At 42.3% G+C, this 19,237-nt stretch overlaps 1 protein-coding gene across 1 annotated transcript in view; it reads right to left on the bottom strand.

The window, feature by feature from the left end:
- The window catches only part of WDR27 (WD repeat domain 27), a 181,434-nt gene extending 162,503 nt beyond the window's left edge, over positions 1 to 18,931 (bottom strand). The window contains exons 1-2 of the mRNA XM_008067492.1: positions 18,743 to 18,931; positions 3,748 to 3,889 (exon numbers count right to left, since the gene is read on the bottom strand). Of these exons, the coding sequence (XP_008065683.1) occupies positions 3,748 to 3,889; positions 18,743 to 18,931 (331 nt within the window). The remainder of the gene's footprint in view (positions 1 to 3,747; positions 3,890 to 18,742) is intronic.
- Positions 18,932 to 19,237: the final 306 nt, after the last annotated feature.

Below are 19,237 nucleotides of genomic sequence, written 5' to 3'. Positions count from 1 at the left end.
ACTTACCAGTATTTCAGTGGGAACTATGGGCCTGCTGTTGGCTAATGAGATGGTCAATGTTCGGTTCCATATTTGTCACTGCTAGTCGTAACAAGTTAAGGTGGCAAAAACACCCAGCGGGCCGGATAAATGTCCTCGGCGGGCCGCATGTGGCCCGCGGGCCGTAGTTTGAGGACCCCTGGTCAAGAAGATCAGGCCCCCCTCTAGGGAGTGTGTGTACCAGCCCCTGCCTGGGGAGGGTCATACACATGAAATTGCAGCCCAAACCTCCTCCCCAAGTCCACCCCCAGGTGCGGGCTTAGCCCTACCACCTGCTTTGGCCAATGTCAAGTGGACACAAGGGAACAGGTGCCCATCTGAGCTTAGGCCTCTAGGCTCTTCTCAACTTCAGACATCAAGCAGCCTGTAGGTCCTCAACCACAAGGATGAGATGTGATAGGTGGGCAGATGGCATGCAGCTTCCAGTAAAGCCACTCCCAGCACCTCACACACACGCAAGAAAGAACATGTTGGCCTAGAAGGGCAGACCAGCATGTCACAGGCAAGATGCTGTATCAGCCTGACCAAGAACACAAAAAAGATACACATGCACACATCCTACAGTGCAACCCACAGCCCACAGAAAGACACATGTACTCACAACCAACAGCCCAACCACAGCCTACAGAAAGACACGTGTGTACACATCCTATAGTGTGACCCAGAGCCCATAGAAAGACACACATACGACCAACAACCCAATCCAAGGACTCCAAGAAAGCACACATTAACTACTGCCCAACAAGAGCAAAGAGAAAGCCATGTGTACATAAGACCTACACCTCAATTCAGCACCTACAGGAAGACACACATTCACAATGCCGCCCAACTAAGAGCCTACAAAAAGTCACACATGCACACATACTGGTCCGAAGCACAGCAGATAGGAAAACACGTTCACAAGTCCTACAGCCTGCCCAGAGCCTGCAGAAAGATATGAGTTCTTATGTCCAACAGCCAAAAGCACAACCTACAAAAAGACACAAGTATACACATGCTACAACTCATCTCAGAGCCTACAGAAAGACATGTGTACACATATCCTCCAGCCAGAAAGACACATCCAATAGACTGACTAGAGCCTACAGAAAGACTCATGGACACGTCCTATAGCCCGACCCAGACCTTACAGAAAGGCAAGGTGCACATGTCATAAGGGCCCCCTGGCAAGATTCACTGCAGTGACACACTCACTGAATAGTTAGAAAAAGTCTACCTTCTGCCAGCCTACTTCTAGGAACTAGGGGTATATCTGAGACAGGAGATAGCTAGAGAAAGGCTAGGCAGACAGACAGGCACATCCTCTGATAACAATATATCAAACTTCTGGCAGGCCTCTCAGGCTTAGCACTGGTAAACAAGCTCCTTGCCAGGCTTTCAAGCTAGAGCTTAAGTATTCACTGCTGGGGTCGAAAAACAACCAATCAGCTCACTGCCAAATACTGACCAATCAGCTCACCACTAGCCCCTACCTCCTGCTGATTGGTCCTCAGTACTGACCATTCTGAACAGCTAGTGCCAACCAATCAGCTCAAAGCTAGTGCTAGCCAATCAGCTCAGTCTATATAAGCACCAGGTTTCAGCTCCAAATCAGCAACCCCTTCTAGTCCCCTCCCACTGTGGGAGCTTTTCTGTCCTATCAATAAACCCTACTTTCTCACTTTCTGGCTGTCTGTGTCCCTCATTCTTCCTGGGCATGAGACAAGAACCTCAACCAAAGAGTTGTGACCTGAAGAACAGCGACCTGAAGAGCTGCAGAAAAGCGTCGGAACCCAACAGATGTGCACCCCAGAGGCTGCCTTGCCAGCCAATGGAGCTGGCTGAATCAGGAGAACTGCCAGAAGACAGCGAGACTCCAAAGCTAAGACACTCTGGGGGCTAGGCTTGCCAGTCCACCAAACCAGCAGCACTCTCAGGGCCTGGCTTTCCAGCCCATCAGAGCCAACCCTTCCAGGGCTAGGCTTACCAGCCCCTCAAGACGACCCTCTCTGGGGCTTGGTTGACCAACCCACTGAGCTGACACTCTTGAAGCCCAGGCTGACCTGAAAAATCTGTACCATATCCACCACTTAACAGAAAGAAACTTCTGCCTTTGTGGAGAACTTACATTCGGACATGGGAGAAAAACACAGTTAGACACCAGTTAACAAAATAAATAAGGCCGGGCGCAGTGGCTCACACCTATAATCCCAGCACTTTGGGAGGCCAAGGCAGGAGGACTGCTTGAGCCCAGGAAATTGAGACCAGCCTAGGTAACATAGCCAAACCTCGTCTCTATAAAAAAATTCAAAAAATTAGCTGTATGTGGTGGCACATGCCTGTAGTTCCAGCTACTCAGGAGGCTGAGGCGAAAGGATCGCCTGAGACCAGGAGGCTGAGGCTCCAGTGAGCTGTGATCATGCCACTGTATTCCAGCCTGGGCAACAGAATGAAACCCCAACTCAAAAAAACAAAAACAGCCGGGCTCGGTGGCTCAGTCTGTAATCCCGTGCCTTTGGGAAGCTTAGGTGAGTGTATTGCCTGAGTCCGCGGGTTCAAGAGCCGCCTGGACAACTTGGTGAGACCTACTCTCTACAATAAATCAAAAATTAGCTGGGAGTGGTAGCGCGTACCTGTAGTTCCAGCTACTAGAAGGCTGAGGCAGAAGGATTGCCGGAGCCCAGCAGGTTGAGGCTGCGGTGGCCGGGAACGACCACCGCACTCCAGTCTGGGTGACAAAGCGAGACTCCAACTCAAGAACAAAAACAAAAACAGAAACAAAAGAAGAAATCCACCTGAGGCTCCAAAGAGCAACTTAAAAACAAACTCTGGGAGTAACATTACAAGGAGGGCTGTCTATTAACAAAGGTTTTGATGGGAAGCACATAACCAGTATGCAGACACTATACGCATTTGTGTTTGTTCATGTATGTTCACGTGTATGTACACATCTGTGCATGTTTACAGTGACACACTAATACCGGGAATGGTCATACTACAAACTAGACAAAGGTGAGACATAAACTATCACACAAATTTATAGTCAGTTTACATTTGTTTTTTAGCATAATCCTACAAATTGTCAATATCACCACACTCCAACCATGCAGGCACATCCCAGCTCTTCACACCCACAGCCTTGGTACATTCGGGTCCCTCTGCCTAAAGCACAAGCCCCCCATCCACATCCAGGCCCTTTTCATCTTCAGCCTGAATCCCCCCTACCCAAGATCACACTATACAAGGTGCTTCCTGCCCATGTTCTCTGGCAACATCTCATTTTCTTTCTCTGCTGCACTTCCCACAATTTATAACCATTTAATCACCTGCATACATATTTTTATCTGTCTCATACCCTGCCAAAAATTACACAAGGCTTGGCCTTCTTATTCACCACTGTATCTCCAGCCTAAAATTATTATTGGTGCTCAAGAAACATTTGCTGGACTGAAAATAATATTTCAATTTGCCTACATGTCTTCAAATTGACACAAAATTCAGTTTTTAAAATAAGAAACTACATAAGATTAAAACAAATGCGCCTATAATATCAGCTCAACACACAACAAAGGTGTTAAGTCTGAATGGAATGGTATGCTTCCTATACGAAGTGCCCAGTGTGGATGTCTGGTTTCAAGGTTAAGGGAAGCTCCCTATGTTACCAAGCATATTGAAGAATGAGTCATTACCTTTATACATTCTTAAAATATGTATTAAATTTTCATTTACCTTGAAGTGCTTTCTCTCTACATTCATCCAGGTTCCACATTATAATATAATCCTGTGATGCAGAACAGATTAGAAGTGGAGTCACCTTATTTCCAAAAGCCACAGCAGTAATTGACTGATGATGTCCTTGTAGGATCAGCAGCTGAGAAAGTTATTAAAAAACCAAAAATATCAGCATATAAAGATAACACTTAAAAAATAACAGAGAGAGGGTTCCAGGAAGATGGTGGCATAGCCAGTCAGACTGCATGAGTCTCTGTATGAGTGAGTGAGTGTATGGACTAATTGGCATGTGTATCTGTGTGTAAGTGGGCATGTAAGTGGGCATGTGAGTGGCTGACTGTGTATGGACTTGGGAACAAGTGGCCAGGGCACTCCTGGTGAAGCAGTTAGTGCTGCAGTCACTCTGTTTAGACCCCAGCACTTCCTGGAGAATAGAAGCTGAATGCTATTTTCTAAAATCAACAAAGTGTTTCCCGGGAAGAAGCTGCCAGAGCAACTGCCATTCCCACCACAGCAGCGCCAGGCCAGACACTGGCACTAAGGGCCACAAAGGGAGCCAGAGCAGAGTCCCAAAGAAGCAGCGGGGAGAGGTCACCCCAAACCTGAACTCACTGCCACTGCCTCCAGCACCAGGCTAGACTGCAAGGCCCTGCCACTGGGACCTGAGATCCAGAGACTGTGGTACTTGCTGGAACGAGAGCTACCTTTCCCAACCCTGTTTGTGGCAGAAACAGCAGTCCATAGAGAAACTGAGCAGCCACTCTAAAGACTGGGCAGAGAAATGCTCCAGGGTGGCCTCCGTGGAACAGCAGACCTGCATCTGAAGAGGTGATCTCCTCATTGCTTTGAGGCTGCTCTTTAAGAACTCAGAGAGCATTGCCCACAGTGCACAAGCTCTGGTAGGTAACAGCAGATGTGAAGTCCCAGATGATCCACTCCCTGCCGTGAGCCAACCGCTGGACGATACATATATACAGTGGATCAGACAGAGAAGGTGAGTACCTAGCTGACTCCACCACCACCACCCCTAGCAACAAGTGAAAGAGATCAGGACGGTAGAGCAGAAGCCAGAGGCCCCACTCCCCCACCACCAGCTGCACGCTGTGGGAGCTGTGACCATGCTGGGAGAGGAAGGAATGGAGAGAGAGAGAGCCCAAGAAATGCTGAATCAATTGCAGGCAGCAGGGGGTGAAATTCTAACATCTCAAGTTTCAGCAACAAACAGGGAACCTGCAGTAATAGACCTACAGCTGCAGAGCCCGCTATAAGAGGGAGCTCCCTTCACAACCAAAGAAATATGCTTAAGCTGAGAAATCTTTATCAGTAGGTTTTCTGGGTTTTGGTTTTGGCTTTTGTTGTTTTCTTTTTTTGTTTAATTGTCCCATTTGTTGCTTTGTCTGTTGGTTGGTTTTCTCTTTTCTTTCTTCCTTTTTCTTTGTTCGTTCTCTTTTTTTCTCTTTCTTCTTCTTTCCCTTTTTTCTCTCTCCTTCCCTCTCTTTTCTCTCTTATACTCTATCTTGGACTCAGGGGCTACACAAGCAAACTCATCATAAGGTCATATTGTGTGGAGATGGAGAGCAAGCACTAGCTGGCCCGTTTATCAGATAGCAAGCATTGTGACCTGTCAGTATGTTCTAAATTCTTGCATCCCCTCCCCCACCTTTCAGTAAGTGCTCAAAATTGTAAAGAGATTATACAACACCCCACCCCCAGCCCTATTTCATAACTGAATAAACCCAGAGCCCCAACTCAAGGAAGGATGGAAGGTAGAGCAAATCTCAGAAATGATTGCTTTTCCATTTCCCACTGAGTAACAGAATTAAAGAGAAAGATAACAGCTATAAATGAAGAAAAACCAATGAAAAATCACTGGCAACCTTTAGAGTCCCAACAGCGTCAGTGCCTGAAAGAACAGCTAGAGGAGCACAAACAATGGCTACCTCCAGAACAACAGTATCCAGAAGGTACTTACAGACATCAGAGAATTTTTGGATAGAATAAATAAAATTTTTTTTAAAAATGCAAGGGCTAAAAGTAAATAAAAATGAATAAAAGTAAAAAAAAAAAAAAAAAAAAAAAAAAGCAATGGAACTGGACAGACTTAAGAAAGCATATTTAGAGAAAATGGAAATAAAGAACTCCATCCAAAAAATAAAAAATAAAACAGCATAACTTCAAACCTAAAAAGTTAAGATTGCATTTCTCAAGCATATTTATTTTGTATATTCATTTTTATTTCATTCATTAAAATTCCAACTTATGTACTGCTAAATTATTCTTTCAAGTTAACCATTTCCTTGCTACTCAATATTATACTAATAAAATGATGCAGTTATCTCATTCTTCCATTTCTTCATTACATATTAATTAAACAAATACATACCATGTCTCTACTACATGCCAGAGGGTACCTGCTGAGCTGAAAACTGAGAAGGAGGAGTGGACAAGAGGAGGAGAGGATTCAGGGATGGGATGGAGAGAGATGTTGAGATGAAGACTCCATGACCAATGGACACAGAGGGATGGAGGAAAGAACAAAAGCAAAGGGAATCAGGGTTAGAGACTGAATCCTGAGAGAATGCTGGCACAAGAAAAAAGAAAAAGGGGCTTCCAGTCAAGATGGCAATGGAACAGGTCCGACTTTGAGAGTCTCCACAAAAGCAAGTGTCCATAAAGACTCTCTGCATGAATGGGTGTGTGCCATGGCTAAGTGAAAGTCCCCCTGAGGGGAGACTGGGGTTCATGCACTCAGGGCTCTCCTCCGGAGGTAACTGCAACCCCCACTTCCCTGAGATTGGAGTCCCCAGCATGCAGGATTATCGGCTGTTCTCAAGGATCTCCTGAGAAAAGGCAGCGGAAAGCAGCTGATCCTCACCACCTGGCACCCGATCCCCACCATCGTTTGTGACAGCAGAGTGACATGAGCCCCAGGATCTGTGGAGAGAGCAGGCTGTGGAAGGCTGGAAAGGAGCCCCGCCACCGATGAAGAAACACCAACTGGCGCCATTTTCTCTGTCCCAGGACCAGGCAGAGACTGCATCGCCCTGCCCAGCACCGTCCACCCACCAACCTGGGACCTAGAGGTTATCACTCATCAAACTCGGAGAGAGAGACGCCCCTCCCCCCATGCTGGAACAGGCACAGGCACGTAAAATCTGAGTGGGAGACTTGACAGCAGCGGTAAGCCGGGTGAGTCCAGATCTGATACACCCTCCACCCATAGTAGTCCATGAAGCATCTGACCCCACACTGTGAGCAAACCTATCAACCTGCGCTGAGAGCAGAGGGAAGGGGCTGGGACCAGAGCCGCTCCTTAACACAGTGGTGCCAGTTGAAAGCAAGTTGTATTTATAGGAATGGTAGCAGAGCAACTTTTGGGTTTTTGTTTGTTTGTTCGTCTTTGCTTGTTTTTTGTTTTAGGTTTTTTCTCTTCTTTCTTTCTGCTTTTGATTACGTTTTCATACTTGCTTTGTTTCTGTTATTTATTTTTTTTTTTTGAGTTGGAGTCTCACTTTGTCACCCAGACTGGAGTGCAGTGGCCACTCCCGGCCACCGCAGCCTCGACCTGCTGGTCGCCGGTGATCCTTCCGCCTCAGTCTTCCAAGTAGCCGGAATTACAGGCATGCGCTACCACGCCCGGCTGATTTTTTTTATTTTTTATTTATATATTTTTTGAGTTGGAGTCTCACTCTGTCGCCCAGACTGGAGTACAGTGGCCACTCCCGGCCACCGCAGCCTCGACCTGCTGGGCTCCAGCGATCCTTCCGCCTCAGCCTTCCGAGTAGCCGGAATTACAGGCATGCGCTACCACGCCCAGCTGATTTTTGATTTATTGTAGAGATGAGGTCTCGCCTGTCCAGGCGGGTCTCAAACCCATGGGCTCAGGCAATCCACTCACCTCAGCCTCCCAAAGGCACGGGATTACAGGCTGAGCCACCGAGCCCGGCTGATTTTTTGATTTATTGTAGAGATGAGGTCTCGCTGTCCACACAGGTCTCGAACCCGCGGGCTCAGGCAATCCACTCACCTCAGCCTCCCAGAGGCACGGGATTACAGGTTGAGCCTCCGAGTCCGGCTGTTTCTGCTATTTTAATGCTTTTTTTTAGATTTCCTGTTTGTGTATGGGTATTTTTGAGGGAGAGTACGTCAATGGAGGTTTTTGTAATTCAGTTTGTGTGTCTGTATGATTGTCTGTATGTTTCTGTTTATCTTTTCTGTATTTGTTTCTCTGTTCGTTTGTCAGTTGGTACACCTGTCTTTTTTTTCTCTCTTCCTCTCTCTCGACCTTCCTCTTATCTTCCTCCTTCCTTTTTCCATTTTTTTCTTTTTTCTTACCTCATTTTGCTTTCAAGGGGAAAACATAAACCCCTAGTGCTTACACAGATTGTTAGGCAGTGGGAAGTGGGTTCCAGGGGACCCACACACCTGTCAGCGGATACTGAGATCTGTAGATACTTTCTGAATCACAGCTCCCCCCTCAATTAAACCTCAAAACTGCACAAAGTACAGACCCCACCCCCAGTCCAGCTTCAGAATTGAACATAGCCAGAGGATCTATATAAGGAAGAATAAGAGATTGAGCAAACAGAAATAAAAGCTACCCCCATCACAGAACAAAAGAATTTTAAAAGGGGGAGAGGGGTAGAAAAATCTACACACATGAAGAAAAACCAAAGGAAGAATACAGGTCTCACATAGACCCCTGGGAGGTCAGCCACTGAGAATACAGACTTTGGAACTCAAACAATGAAGAACACCCAGACTGATTGCTCTCAAACCACAAACCCAGAAATCAAGATATTAATAAAGAGACTAAACAGAAATGAGGAGAGACAAGAGGAAATAATGAAGGAATTGATAACTGAGATAACAGTAATAAAGAATACAGTGAAGAAAATAAATAACAAACTGACAGGCATGGAAAGCAGAATTAATCAAGCAGAAGAAAGAATCTCAGAGCTTAAGGACCAAAATATGGAACTAACCCAAACTGTTAAAAACACAGAAAAGGGCCGGGTGTGGTGGCTCAAGCCTGTAATCCCAGCACTTTGGTAGGTTAAAATGAGAGGATTGTCTGAGTCTGCGGGTTCGAGACCAGACTGAGCACCATGGTAAGATCTCATCAAAAAATTAGCTGGGCATGGTAGCGCTTGCCTGTAGTTCCAGCTACTTGGAAGGCTGAGACAGAAGGATCGTCAGAGCCTAGCAGGTCGATGGTGGATGGCCATGAGCATGCCACTGCATTCTAGCCTAGGCGACGAAGTGAGACTTCAACTGAAAAAAAAGAAAAGAAAAGAAAAGAAAAAAAGCTTTATTTTTATTTTTTTTATTTTTTATTTTTTGAGTTGGAGTCTCACTCTGTCACCCAGACTGGAGTGCAGTGGCCGCTCCCAGTCACTGCAGCCTCGATCTGCTGGGCTCCGGCGATCCTTCTGCCTCAGCCTTCCGAGTAGCTAGAATTACAGGTGTGTGCTACCACGCCTGGCTAATTTTTTTGATTTATTGTGGAGATGAGGTCTCGCCAAGTTGCCCAGGTGGGTCTCTAACCCGCAGGCTCAGGCAATCCACTCATCTCAACCTCCCAAAGGCGTGGGATTACAGGCTGAGCCACCAAGCCCAGCTGAAAAAAAGCTTTAAAAGACAGAATAAGAAAAAAAAAAAAACCTCCAAGAGATGAGCAATGATTTCAAGAGGCCAAACCTAAGATTAATCGGAATCCCTGAGGCAGATAGAGAGACAGAGACCACCCAGGAAAAAACATTCCATGAAATCATCCAAGAAAACTTCCCTCATCTCATCAGTGATGCAACCATTCCAACACAAGAGATTCAGAGAACTCTTGCAAGACAACAAATGAGAAGACCAACTCCTAGATAAATAGTAATTTGCCTACACAAAGTAGGTATAAAGAAAAAATCCTAAAAGCAGCGAGAGAGAAAGGTCAGACTACCTACCAGGAAAGACCAGTTAGAATAGCAACAGGCTTATCTACAGAACCACTTGAGACTACAGAAACACTGGAGGCCAATCTCCAAAGGCCTCAAAGCTACACAATTTCAACCAAGAATTACCCACCCAGCTAAGTTACGTTTCATTACTGATGGAGAATTAAAATCCTTACCAGACATTCAATCCCTAAGAGTTTACGCTGCCTCCAGACCAGCTCTACAAGAAACATTTAAGAAAATATTTAACACAGAAGAAAGGAAAAAAAGACTGATAACGCCCTTCCTAAGAATGCAGGGAAAATATTGAAAACACATGAATCAACCCCAAAATCAAAAGAAACACGACAACAAACAAACAGCAACAACAACAACAAATTCTGTAAGAACCTCATGACAGGGATAAACCCTTACATCTCAAAATTAGCCTAAATGTGAGTGGACTAAATGCACCACTGAAAAGACATAGAATGGCAAATTGGATAAAATATCATGAGGCAACAATATATTGTCTCCAAGAAACTCATCTCATCAGAACGGACATTCACAGACTCAAAGTAAGAAGTTGAGAAAAAAAATTTCAGGCAAACAGAACACAAAAGAAAGCAAGAGTTGCAATCTTAATATTAGACAAAATAACCTTTATGCTACCAAAATTTTTAAAAGATATGGAAGGTCACTACATAATGATAAAAGGTTCAATCCATCAACAAGAAATATCCATCCTAAACATAATATGCACCCAACATAGGAGAACCAATTTTCATAAAGCAGCTTCTAGGTAAATTTTTAAAAAGATATTGACTCTAACACTATCACAGTCGGGGGATTAAACACCCTACTAACAACCCTAGACAGATCATCAAGACAAAAAGTCAACAAGGAGATCCAGAACCTCAACGTGATGCTTGACCAAATGGACTTCATTGATACCTACAGAACACTTCACCCAACAACCAAGGAATATACATTCTACTCATCAATGTACTCTAAGATCAACCACATCCTTGGCCATAAATCAACCATAAACAAATTCCCTAAGACTAAAATTCTGCCATGCACCTTCTCAGACCACAGTGGAATAAAATAAATATCACACCAACAAAGTTTCCCAAACCCACAAAGACTTAGACACTAAACACCATGATGCTAAACAACTTATGGGTCAACAAAGAAATCAAAACAGAGATTAAAAGATATCTGGTAACAAATGAAAACAAAGAAACATCTTACCAAAATCCCTGAAATGCCATGAAAGCAGTCCTAAGAAGAGAATTCATATCTCTACAAACACACATGAAGAAATGGAAAGATCACAAGTTAACAGCCTAACAAATCACCTAAGGAAGCTAGAAAAGCAAGACCACAAAAACTCTAAGTTCAGCAGAAGAATCCAGACCACCAAAATAAAAACCCAAATTTAAGCCGGGCTTGGTGGCTCAGCCTATAATCCCGCGCCTTTGGGAGGCTGAGGTGAGTGGATTGCCTGAGCCCGCGGGTTCGAGACCCGCCTGGGCAGGTGAGACCTCATCTCTACAATAAATCAAAAAATCAGCCGGGCATGGTAGTGCATGCCTGTAATTCTAGCTACTCGGAAGGCAGAGGCGGAAGGATCGCCAGAGCCCAGCAGGCGAGGCTGCGGTGACCGGGAGCGGCCACTGCACTCCAGTCTGGGCGACCGAGTGAGAATCCAACTCAAAAAAAAAAAACAAAACCCAAATTTGGGAAATAGAAGACAAAAATATAATACAAAAAAGTCAATGAAACCAAAAGCTGGGTTTTTTTAAAGGATAAACAAGATTGATGGACCCCTAGTTAGACTAACCAAGAAAAAGAGAGAAAAAGCCCAAATACAATCAGAAATGCAAAAGGTGAAGTCACAACTGACCCTGAAGAAATACAAAAAGTTATAAAAGATTACTATATACACCTATATGGAAACAAACTCAAAAACCATAATGAAATGGAGAACTTTCTGACATCACACAACCTCCCCAGGCTGAAATAAGAAGAAAACAAGACCCTAAATAGACCAGTAACAATCCAGGAAATTGACTATGTCATAAGAAAATTACCTGCAAAAAAAAGCCTTGGACCAGATGACTTTACAGCAGAATTCTACAAAATATACAAGGAGTTGATACCAATCCTATTGAAAGCATTCCAGGCAATTGAGAAAGACAGAACTCTCCCCAAATCATCTTATGAGGTTAATATCACATTGATACCCAAACTGGGTAAAGATCCAACAAAAAAAGAGAACTACAGGCCAATATCCTTGATGAACCTAGATGCTAAAAATCTCAGCAAGATTCTAGCAAACCGGATCCAACAACACATCTCAAAAATAATCCACCATGACCAAGTAGGCTTCATCCCCAGAAGGCTGGTTTAACATCCACAAGACCATAAACGTAATTAAATACATCAACAGATGTAAAAATGAAAACCACATGATTATATCATTAGATGGAGAAAAGGCTTTTGATAAAATCAAGCACAACTTTTTGATAAAACCCTTGAACATCTAGGTGTAGACGGAACATACCTCAAAATAGTAAGAGCCGTCTACGATAAATGCACAGTCAACATATTGCTAAATATACAAATGGAAACCATTTCCCCTGAAAACTGGAATAAGATAAGGATGACCACTCTCACACCTCCTGTTCAACATAGTATTTGAAGTCCTAGCTAGAGCAATCAGACAAGAGAAGGAAATCAGTAATAAAAGAGGAAGTTAAGCTATCCCTCTTTGCAGACAGCATGATTTTATACCTTGAAAATCCAAGAGAATCTGTCAAAAACCTCCTTGCACTGATAAAGGACTTTGGCAAAGTCTCAGGATATAAAACAAATGTGCAAAAGTTAGTCGCATTCCTATATACCAACAATAAACAAACAGAAACCCAAATAAAAAGCACAATCCCATTCACAACAGACACACACACAAAAAGAAATACCTTGGCATCTTCCTAACCAGAGAAGACAAAGATCTTACAAAGAAAACTACAAAACACTGCTCAAAGAAATCAAAGATGACACAAATGGAAAAAGATTCCATGTTCATGGATTGAAAGAATAAACACTGTTAAGATACCTATCCTACCCAAGACAATCTAGAGATTTAATACAATACCCGTTAAATTACCAGCAGAATTCTTCTCAGACCTGGAAACGATAATACAGGAATTCATATGGAAATATAAACGACCACAAATAGCAAAAACAATCCTCAGCAAAAAAAACTAAGAGAGAGCCATCACACTCCCAGATTTTAAGCCTTTTTTTTTTCATTTCATTTCATTTCATTTTTGAGTTGGAATCTCACTCTGTCACCCAAGCTGGAGGGCAGGGGCATGCTTACAGTCACCCTAGCATCAACCCGCTGGGCTCAGGCAATCCTACCGCCTTGGCCTTCCAAGTAGCTGGAAGTATAGGCACGCGCTATACACTCGGCTAATTTTTTTATTGTAGAGATGAGGTCTCACCAAAGTGCCCAGGCTGTTCTTGAACCTCTGGGCTCAGGCAATCCCCTCACCTCGGCCTCCCAAAGTGCTAGAATTACAGGCTTGAGCCACCACACCAAGCCCCAGCCTTACTATAAAGCAACAATAAACAAAACAGCTTGGTATTGGTACAAGAACAGGCATATAGACCTAAGGAACAGGATAGAGATTCCAGAAGCAAAGCCTCAATTTCTCAACCAACTCATCTTCAACAAAACCTCCACTATCGACCATTGGGGAGAGGAGAACCTATTCAGTAAATGGTGCTGGGAAAATTGGCTGACCACATGCAGAAAATTAAAACAAGACTCCTACCTATCCCTATACACAAAAATCAACTCTAAAAGATCAAAGACCTAAATGTAAAACCTCAAACTATAAGAACCTTAAGAAATGCAGGAGACACCCATATGGAAATTTTAACTGGCCACCATTTCTGATCAAAACCCCAAGTACCCATGCTCCAAGTACCCATAGACAAGTGGGACCTCATCAAACTGATAAGCTTCTGCAAAGCCAAAGAAAACATCAAGAGAGCAGGGAGAAAGGCTTTTGATTAAATCAAGCACAACTTTTTGATAAAACCCTTGAACATCTAGGTGAGAAAGCCCACAGACCGGGAAAATATATTTGCTAACTGCATATCTGACAAAACCCTAAAATCTAGGATCTACAAGGAACTCAAATGTGCCGGGGTGGGGGGACAGCCCCATTACAAAGTGGATAAAAGATATGAATAGACACTTCTCAAAAGACAAATGAGCGGCCAACAAATACATGAAAATATGCTCAGCCTCACTAGTTATCAAAGAAATGCAACTCAAAACCACACTGCCAGGGGAGGGGGGGCACACATCATCAAGGGTACCTGCATAATGTATACCTAACCCTGAATCGTACCTCACATATTTAAAGTAAAAAATTTTTTTAAAAAGAAAGGATGAACTGCTTTTTTTCTGCATTCAGCCTTGCATGTTTGCTCCCATGAAATTGTGTGTGGCCACAGCTCAACTTCATTCACAGGCAGACAGACATTTGCTTGGGGTGGGCTCCTGGCATGGTCTTATTATCAGCTGCACAACAAGAAACCATAAAACATGTTTTGTCTTGATGATATTGTAGTATAAACTTTGCACTTATTCTAAGTTAAGGATACTTCTTTTTACTTCTATATTTATGATAAAGTATATTAATCCAGGGTTAGATATTGTATGTATTTCAAATTTTAAATAAAATTTCAAGCTACTTCAAAAAAAAAAGACAAAGGGAAGAGGGGACGGGATTGGGATAGATCATGGCTTTTTTGGCACATGGTAAGCTGAGATGCTTACACAGTGACACTTAAGTAGACAACAGATAGTTTGATATGAGGGAAATCACTGGAGAGTTCCACTTCTGGTAATGGCAGGATAGTGCATCTGTACCAACACTACTGATAAGAATAACAAGAAAAACTACTAGAAGAAAACATAAGGAAATGCTTCAAGACCTTTGTCTAGAAAAATATTTAATTAACAAGACCTCAAAAGAATACACAACGAAAGAAAAACCTAAACAAATGGAATTGTATCAAACAAAAAAACACCTGCTCGATAAAGGCAATAACAATGTGGAAAGATAATATATAGAATGGAAGAAAATATATATTTGCAAACTACTTATCCAATAGGGGATTAATATCCAGAATATACAAGGACTCTAACATCTCAATAGCGAAAACAATCCAATTAAAAATGGGTAAATAATCTGAACAGACACTTCTTAAAAGAAAATAGACAGTCAACAAATATATGAAAAAAACGCTTGACACCACTAATCATCAAGGAAATACAAATCAAAACCATAATGAGATATCATCTCACCCCAGTCAGAATGGCAAATCCAGCAACATATCATAAAGATAATATGACAAGGTCAAATGGGATGTATCCCAGGAAGGCAAGGACAGATAAACATATGTAAATCAATAACCATGATAGATCACACCAAGAGAATCAAGGACAAAAACCATATGATCATCTCAATACAAGCAGACTGTTTATCAAAAAGATAAACAATAACATGCTGGTGAGGATGCAGAGAAAGGGAAACACTCTTACACTGTTGAGAATGTAAAGCCATGATAGAAAACAGTATGATGGGTCCTCAAAAAACTGAAAATAGAGCTTCCATATGATGCAACACTCTCACTGCTGTGTATGTATACAAAGGAGAGGAAATTAGATTATCAAAGGGATATCCGCATTCCCATGTTTACTGCAGCACTAGTCATTATAACCAAGGCATGAAATCAACCTAAGCGTTCAGCAATGGATGAACGGATACAGAAAATGTGGTATATATACACAAAGGAAAATTATTCCACCATGAAAAAGAATGAAATTGGCCAGGAGTGGTGGCACATGTCTATAATCTCAGCACTATGGGAGGCTGAGGTGGGAGTATCACTTGAGCTCAGAAGTTCAAGACTAAGCTGGGCAACATAGCAAGACCTCATCTCTACAAAAAATAAAAAATAAGCCAGGAGTTCAAGACTAACCTGGGCAACATAGCAAGACTTCATCTCTACAAAAAATAAAAAATAAGCCAGGCATGGGAGTTCCAGCTACTCACGAAGCTGAACAAGAAGGATCGCCTGAGCTCAGGAGATTGAAGCTGCTGCAGTGAGCCATGATCATGCCACCATTGTACTCCAGCCTGGGTGACAGAATGAAACTCTGACCAAAAAAAAGAGGAGGAGGAGGAGGAGTGGTGGTGGTGAAGGGGGTGGTGGTTGGGGGATGGCAGCTGTGGAGGGAGGAGGAGGAAATCCTGCCACTTGCATCAACATGGATGGAACTGGAGGTCATTGTGCTAATTGAAATAAGCCAGGCACAGAGACAAATACTGCCTGTTCTCACTTATATGTGCGAACTAAAAAAGTGAATCTCATGCAGGTAGAGGTAGAATGGTAGTTACTGGGGGCTGGGAAGAAAAGAGATATGAGGAATAAAGAGAAGTCGGTTAAGATATTTAAAAAGACAGATAAGAGGAATAAGTTCTAGTATTCAATAGTATAGTAGGGAAATTATAGTTAGCAACAATGTACTGTGTATTTTAAAACAGGGCCACCTATTTTACATAGTGGCTCACACTTGTAATCTCTGCACTTTGGGAGGACAAGGTGGGAGAGTTGCTTGAAGCCAGGAGTTCAAGACTATCCTTGGCAACATATCGAGACCTCCATGTCTACAATAAAAGACAAAAAATAAAGCAGCCTGGTGTGGTGGCATGCATCTGTAGTCCCAGTCACTTGGAGGGCTGAGACTGCAGTGAGCTATGATCATATCACTGTACTACAGTCTGGGTAGAGTGAAGCCCCAGTCTCTACCAATAATAATAATAATAATAATACATAAAAATAAAATAGCTAGAAAAAAATTGTTCCCAACACAAAGAAACATCTGAGGTGATGGATATCCCAGTTACCTTGAGTTGGCCATTACACATTTATACAAGTATCAAAATATTACATGTACCCCCCCAACTAGGTAAAATAATTATGTACCAATTTTTAAAACTTTAAAGAATAAATACTGTATTATTCCATTTATAAAACTAATCATTTATAAAAAGTGACAGAAGTCTTACACTGATAATATAAATAACTCCTTCAGTCCATTATTCTATGTTAACTATCAAAAACAAAAAACTGAATACTGCATGCTTTCACTCATAAGTGGGGTCTAAACATTGGGCACGTGAGCACAAAGACAAGAACAACTGGTGCTGGGCACTGCTAAAGGGGGGAGGGAGGGGAAGGGGCTAAGGGGTGCATAACTCCCCACTGGGTGCCATGTCCACTACCAGGGGAGAGAGGGCTCACTAGATGCCCAAACCTCACTTGCACACAATCTACTTATGTAGCAAATCCTGACATGTACCCCACAATGTTAAAATAAAAAATTTTTTAATAAATTAATTTTTAAAATAAAATGTTCTGCTCTTTAAATAACTCCTTCAAATCAATAGAAAAAATATAGATAATCCAATCGGAAAACAGCAAGATATTTGATCACATACATCAAAAAAGAGAGTATCTAATTGGCCAATAAATGTGCAAGAAGGTGCTCAGCTTCATTAATCGCCACAGAATTGCAGAGTTAGTAGGGTGTCACTGCACCCCACCATAAGGGCTAAAGTTAAAAGAAACAAACAAGTATCAGATGAGGACATGCACCAACTGAAACTCTTACACACCATTTGAAGAAATATAGATCAGCATAACTACTTTGGAAAACTGTTTGATACTGGCTACTGAATACAGTTGTCCCTATGTGTATGCAGGGGACTGGTTCCAGGGTCCCTGCATGTATCAAAATCCATGCACACTCATGTCTTGCAGGTGGCCCTGCAGAACCCACATATGTGAAAAGGCAGCCCTCTAAATACACAGATTCCACATCCCTTCACAAGAATACTATATTTTTAATCTGCATTTGGTTGGAAAAAAAATCATGTATAAGTGGACCCATGCAGTTCAAATCTATGTTGCTCAAGGGTTAACTATATATGCATCCCCTGTAACTCAGCAATTGTACATGTGTGCACCAGAAGACATATAAAGGACTGTAACAGCCAAGCCAGGCATGGTGGCTCATGCCTGTAACCCCAGCACTTTGGGAGGCATAGACAGATTGATTGAGTCCAGGGGTTAAAGATCAGCCTGGACAATGTGGCAAGACCACATATCTATAATAAATTAAAAAAAGAAAATTAGTCAGGCATGGTGGCACACACCTGTGGTTCCAGATACTTGGAAGGCCAAGGCGGAAGAATCACCTGAGCCCAGCAGGTTGAGGCTGTGGTGGCCATGAGCATGCCACTGCACTCCAGCCTGGGCAACTGTGAGATTCCTTAAAAAAAAAAAAAAAGATCACAACAGCCAAAAAATGGATACACAATAAGTCAATCAACAGAAGAATGAATAAAGTGTAACATATTCACAACATGGATAATTCTCATCAAAATAATGGTTAATCAAAGAAACCACCACAAAAGAATGCATAACATATGATCCCATTATATAAAGTTCAAACATAAGGAAAACTAACCTATAACATTAGATGTCAAGATAGTGTTATCTTTATGGAAGAGAAAGAGGCATTGACTTAGAGTAAACATGACCTGGGTGACAGTTACCCAGTGTGTTCACTTAGTCATAATCATTACAACATGCACCTCATATGTGGAACACTTTTTTTCTAAGTATTTTATACTTTATCAAAAAAGTGAGAAAGGTCAAGCTGGAGATGTGAATGTAGGAGTTGCAATTATGTCAAGATGAGCCTTTTCTTGATCATGTTCTTATTGAAAAAAACTTGAATTAATTCTAAAAATAAAAAAAAAAACTTAATATGATGTTTTTATGTTATCAACATTTTTCTACCACAGTTGATAGCTGAACCCACAGAGGGTAATGCTGCTCAAACTGCATCAGAGAAATGCACAGATGAGGGCCAGGCCTTTGTGACGCTGGACACAGAACTTGTTAAGTACCTGATGAGAAGGATCCTTGGCACTCCATAGGCAAAGTTTATTCCCATCTAAAGGGAAAGCACAGTACTGCTCACTGCAAGCAAGTTGAACATGAGATGCGGACTCCTTGGATTCAATCAGGTATTTTTCCATAACTATATCACTTGCACCACCACCAATAGTTGAGAAAATCTCTTGGGGTTCTTCCATTTTCAATCTGAAAACACAAAGTACATACAAGATGACTAGGATATTTATTATAAATAAATGTCTATTATTTATTCATAATTACTAGTATGATCACACACATACACGAAATCATACCTACTTATTTACCTCTCCCCACCCCAAGGAAAAGGAAAACAGAAGTCACTGAAAACTAAGGTTTTCAGATCTCGCTTATACTTGCTGAGTCTGCTTCCACAATTGTAAAATGAGAGACATGACCTCACAGAGATAAAGATCAAATAATGACCCAAAAGGTGTGGGTGCAGCTTTAGTACTGAATGCTCAAGA

This window comes from Carlito syrichta, unplaced genomic scaffold, assembly GCF_000164805.1.
Source record: "Carlito syrichta isolate Samal-C Ts95f unplaced genomic scaffold, Tarsius_syrichta-2.0.1 Scaffold309642, whole genome shotgun sequence".
Lineage (NCBI taxonomy): Eukaryota > Metazoa > Chordata > Mammalia > Primates > Tarsiidae > Carlito > Carlito syrichta.
This window is presented reverse-complemented; position numbering and strand designations above follow the sequence as displayed.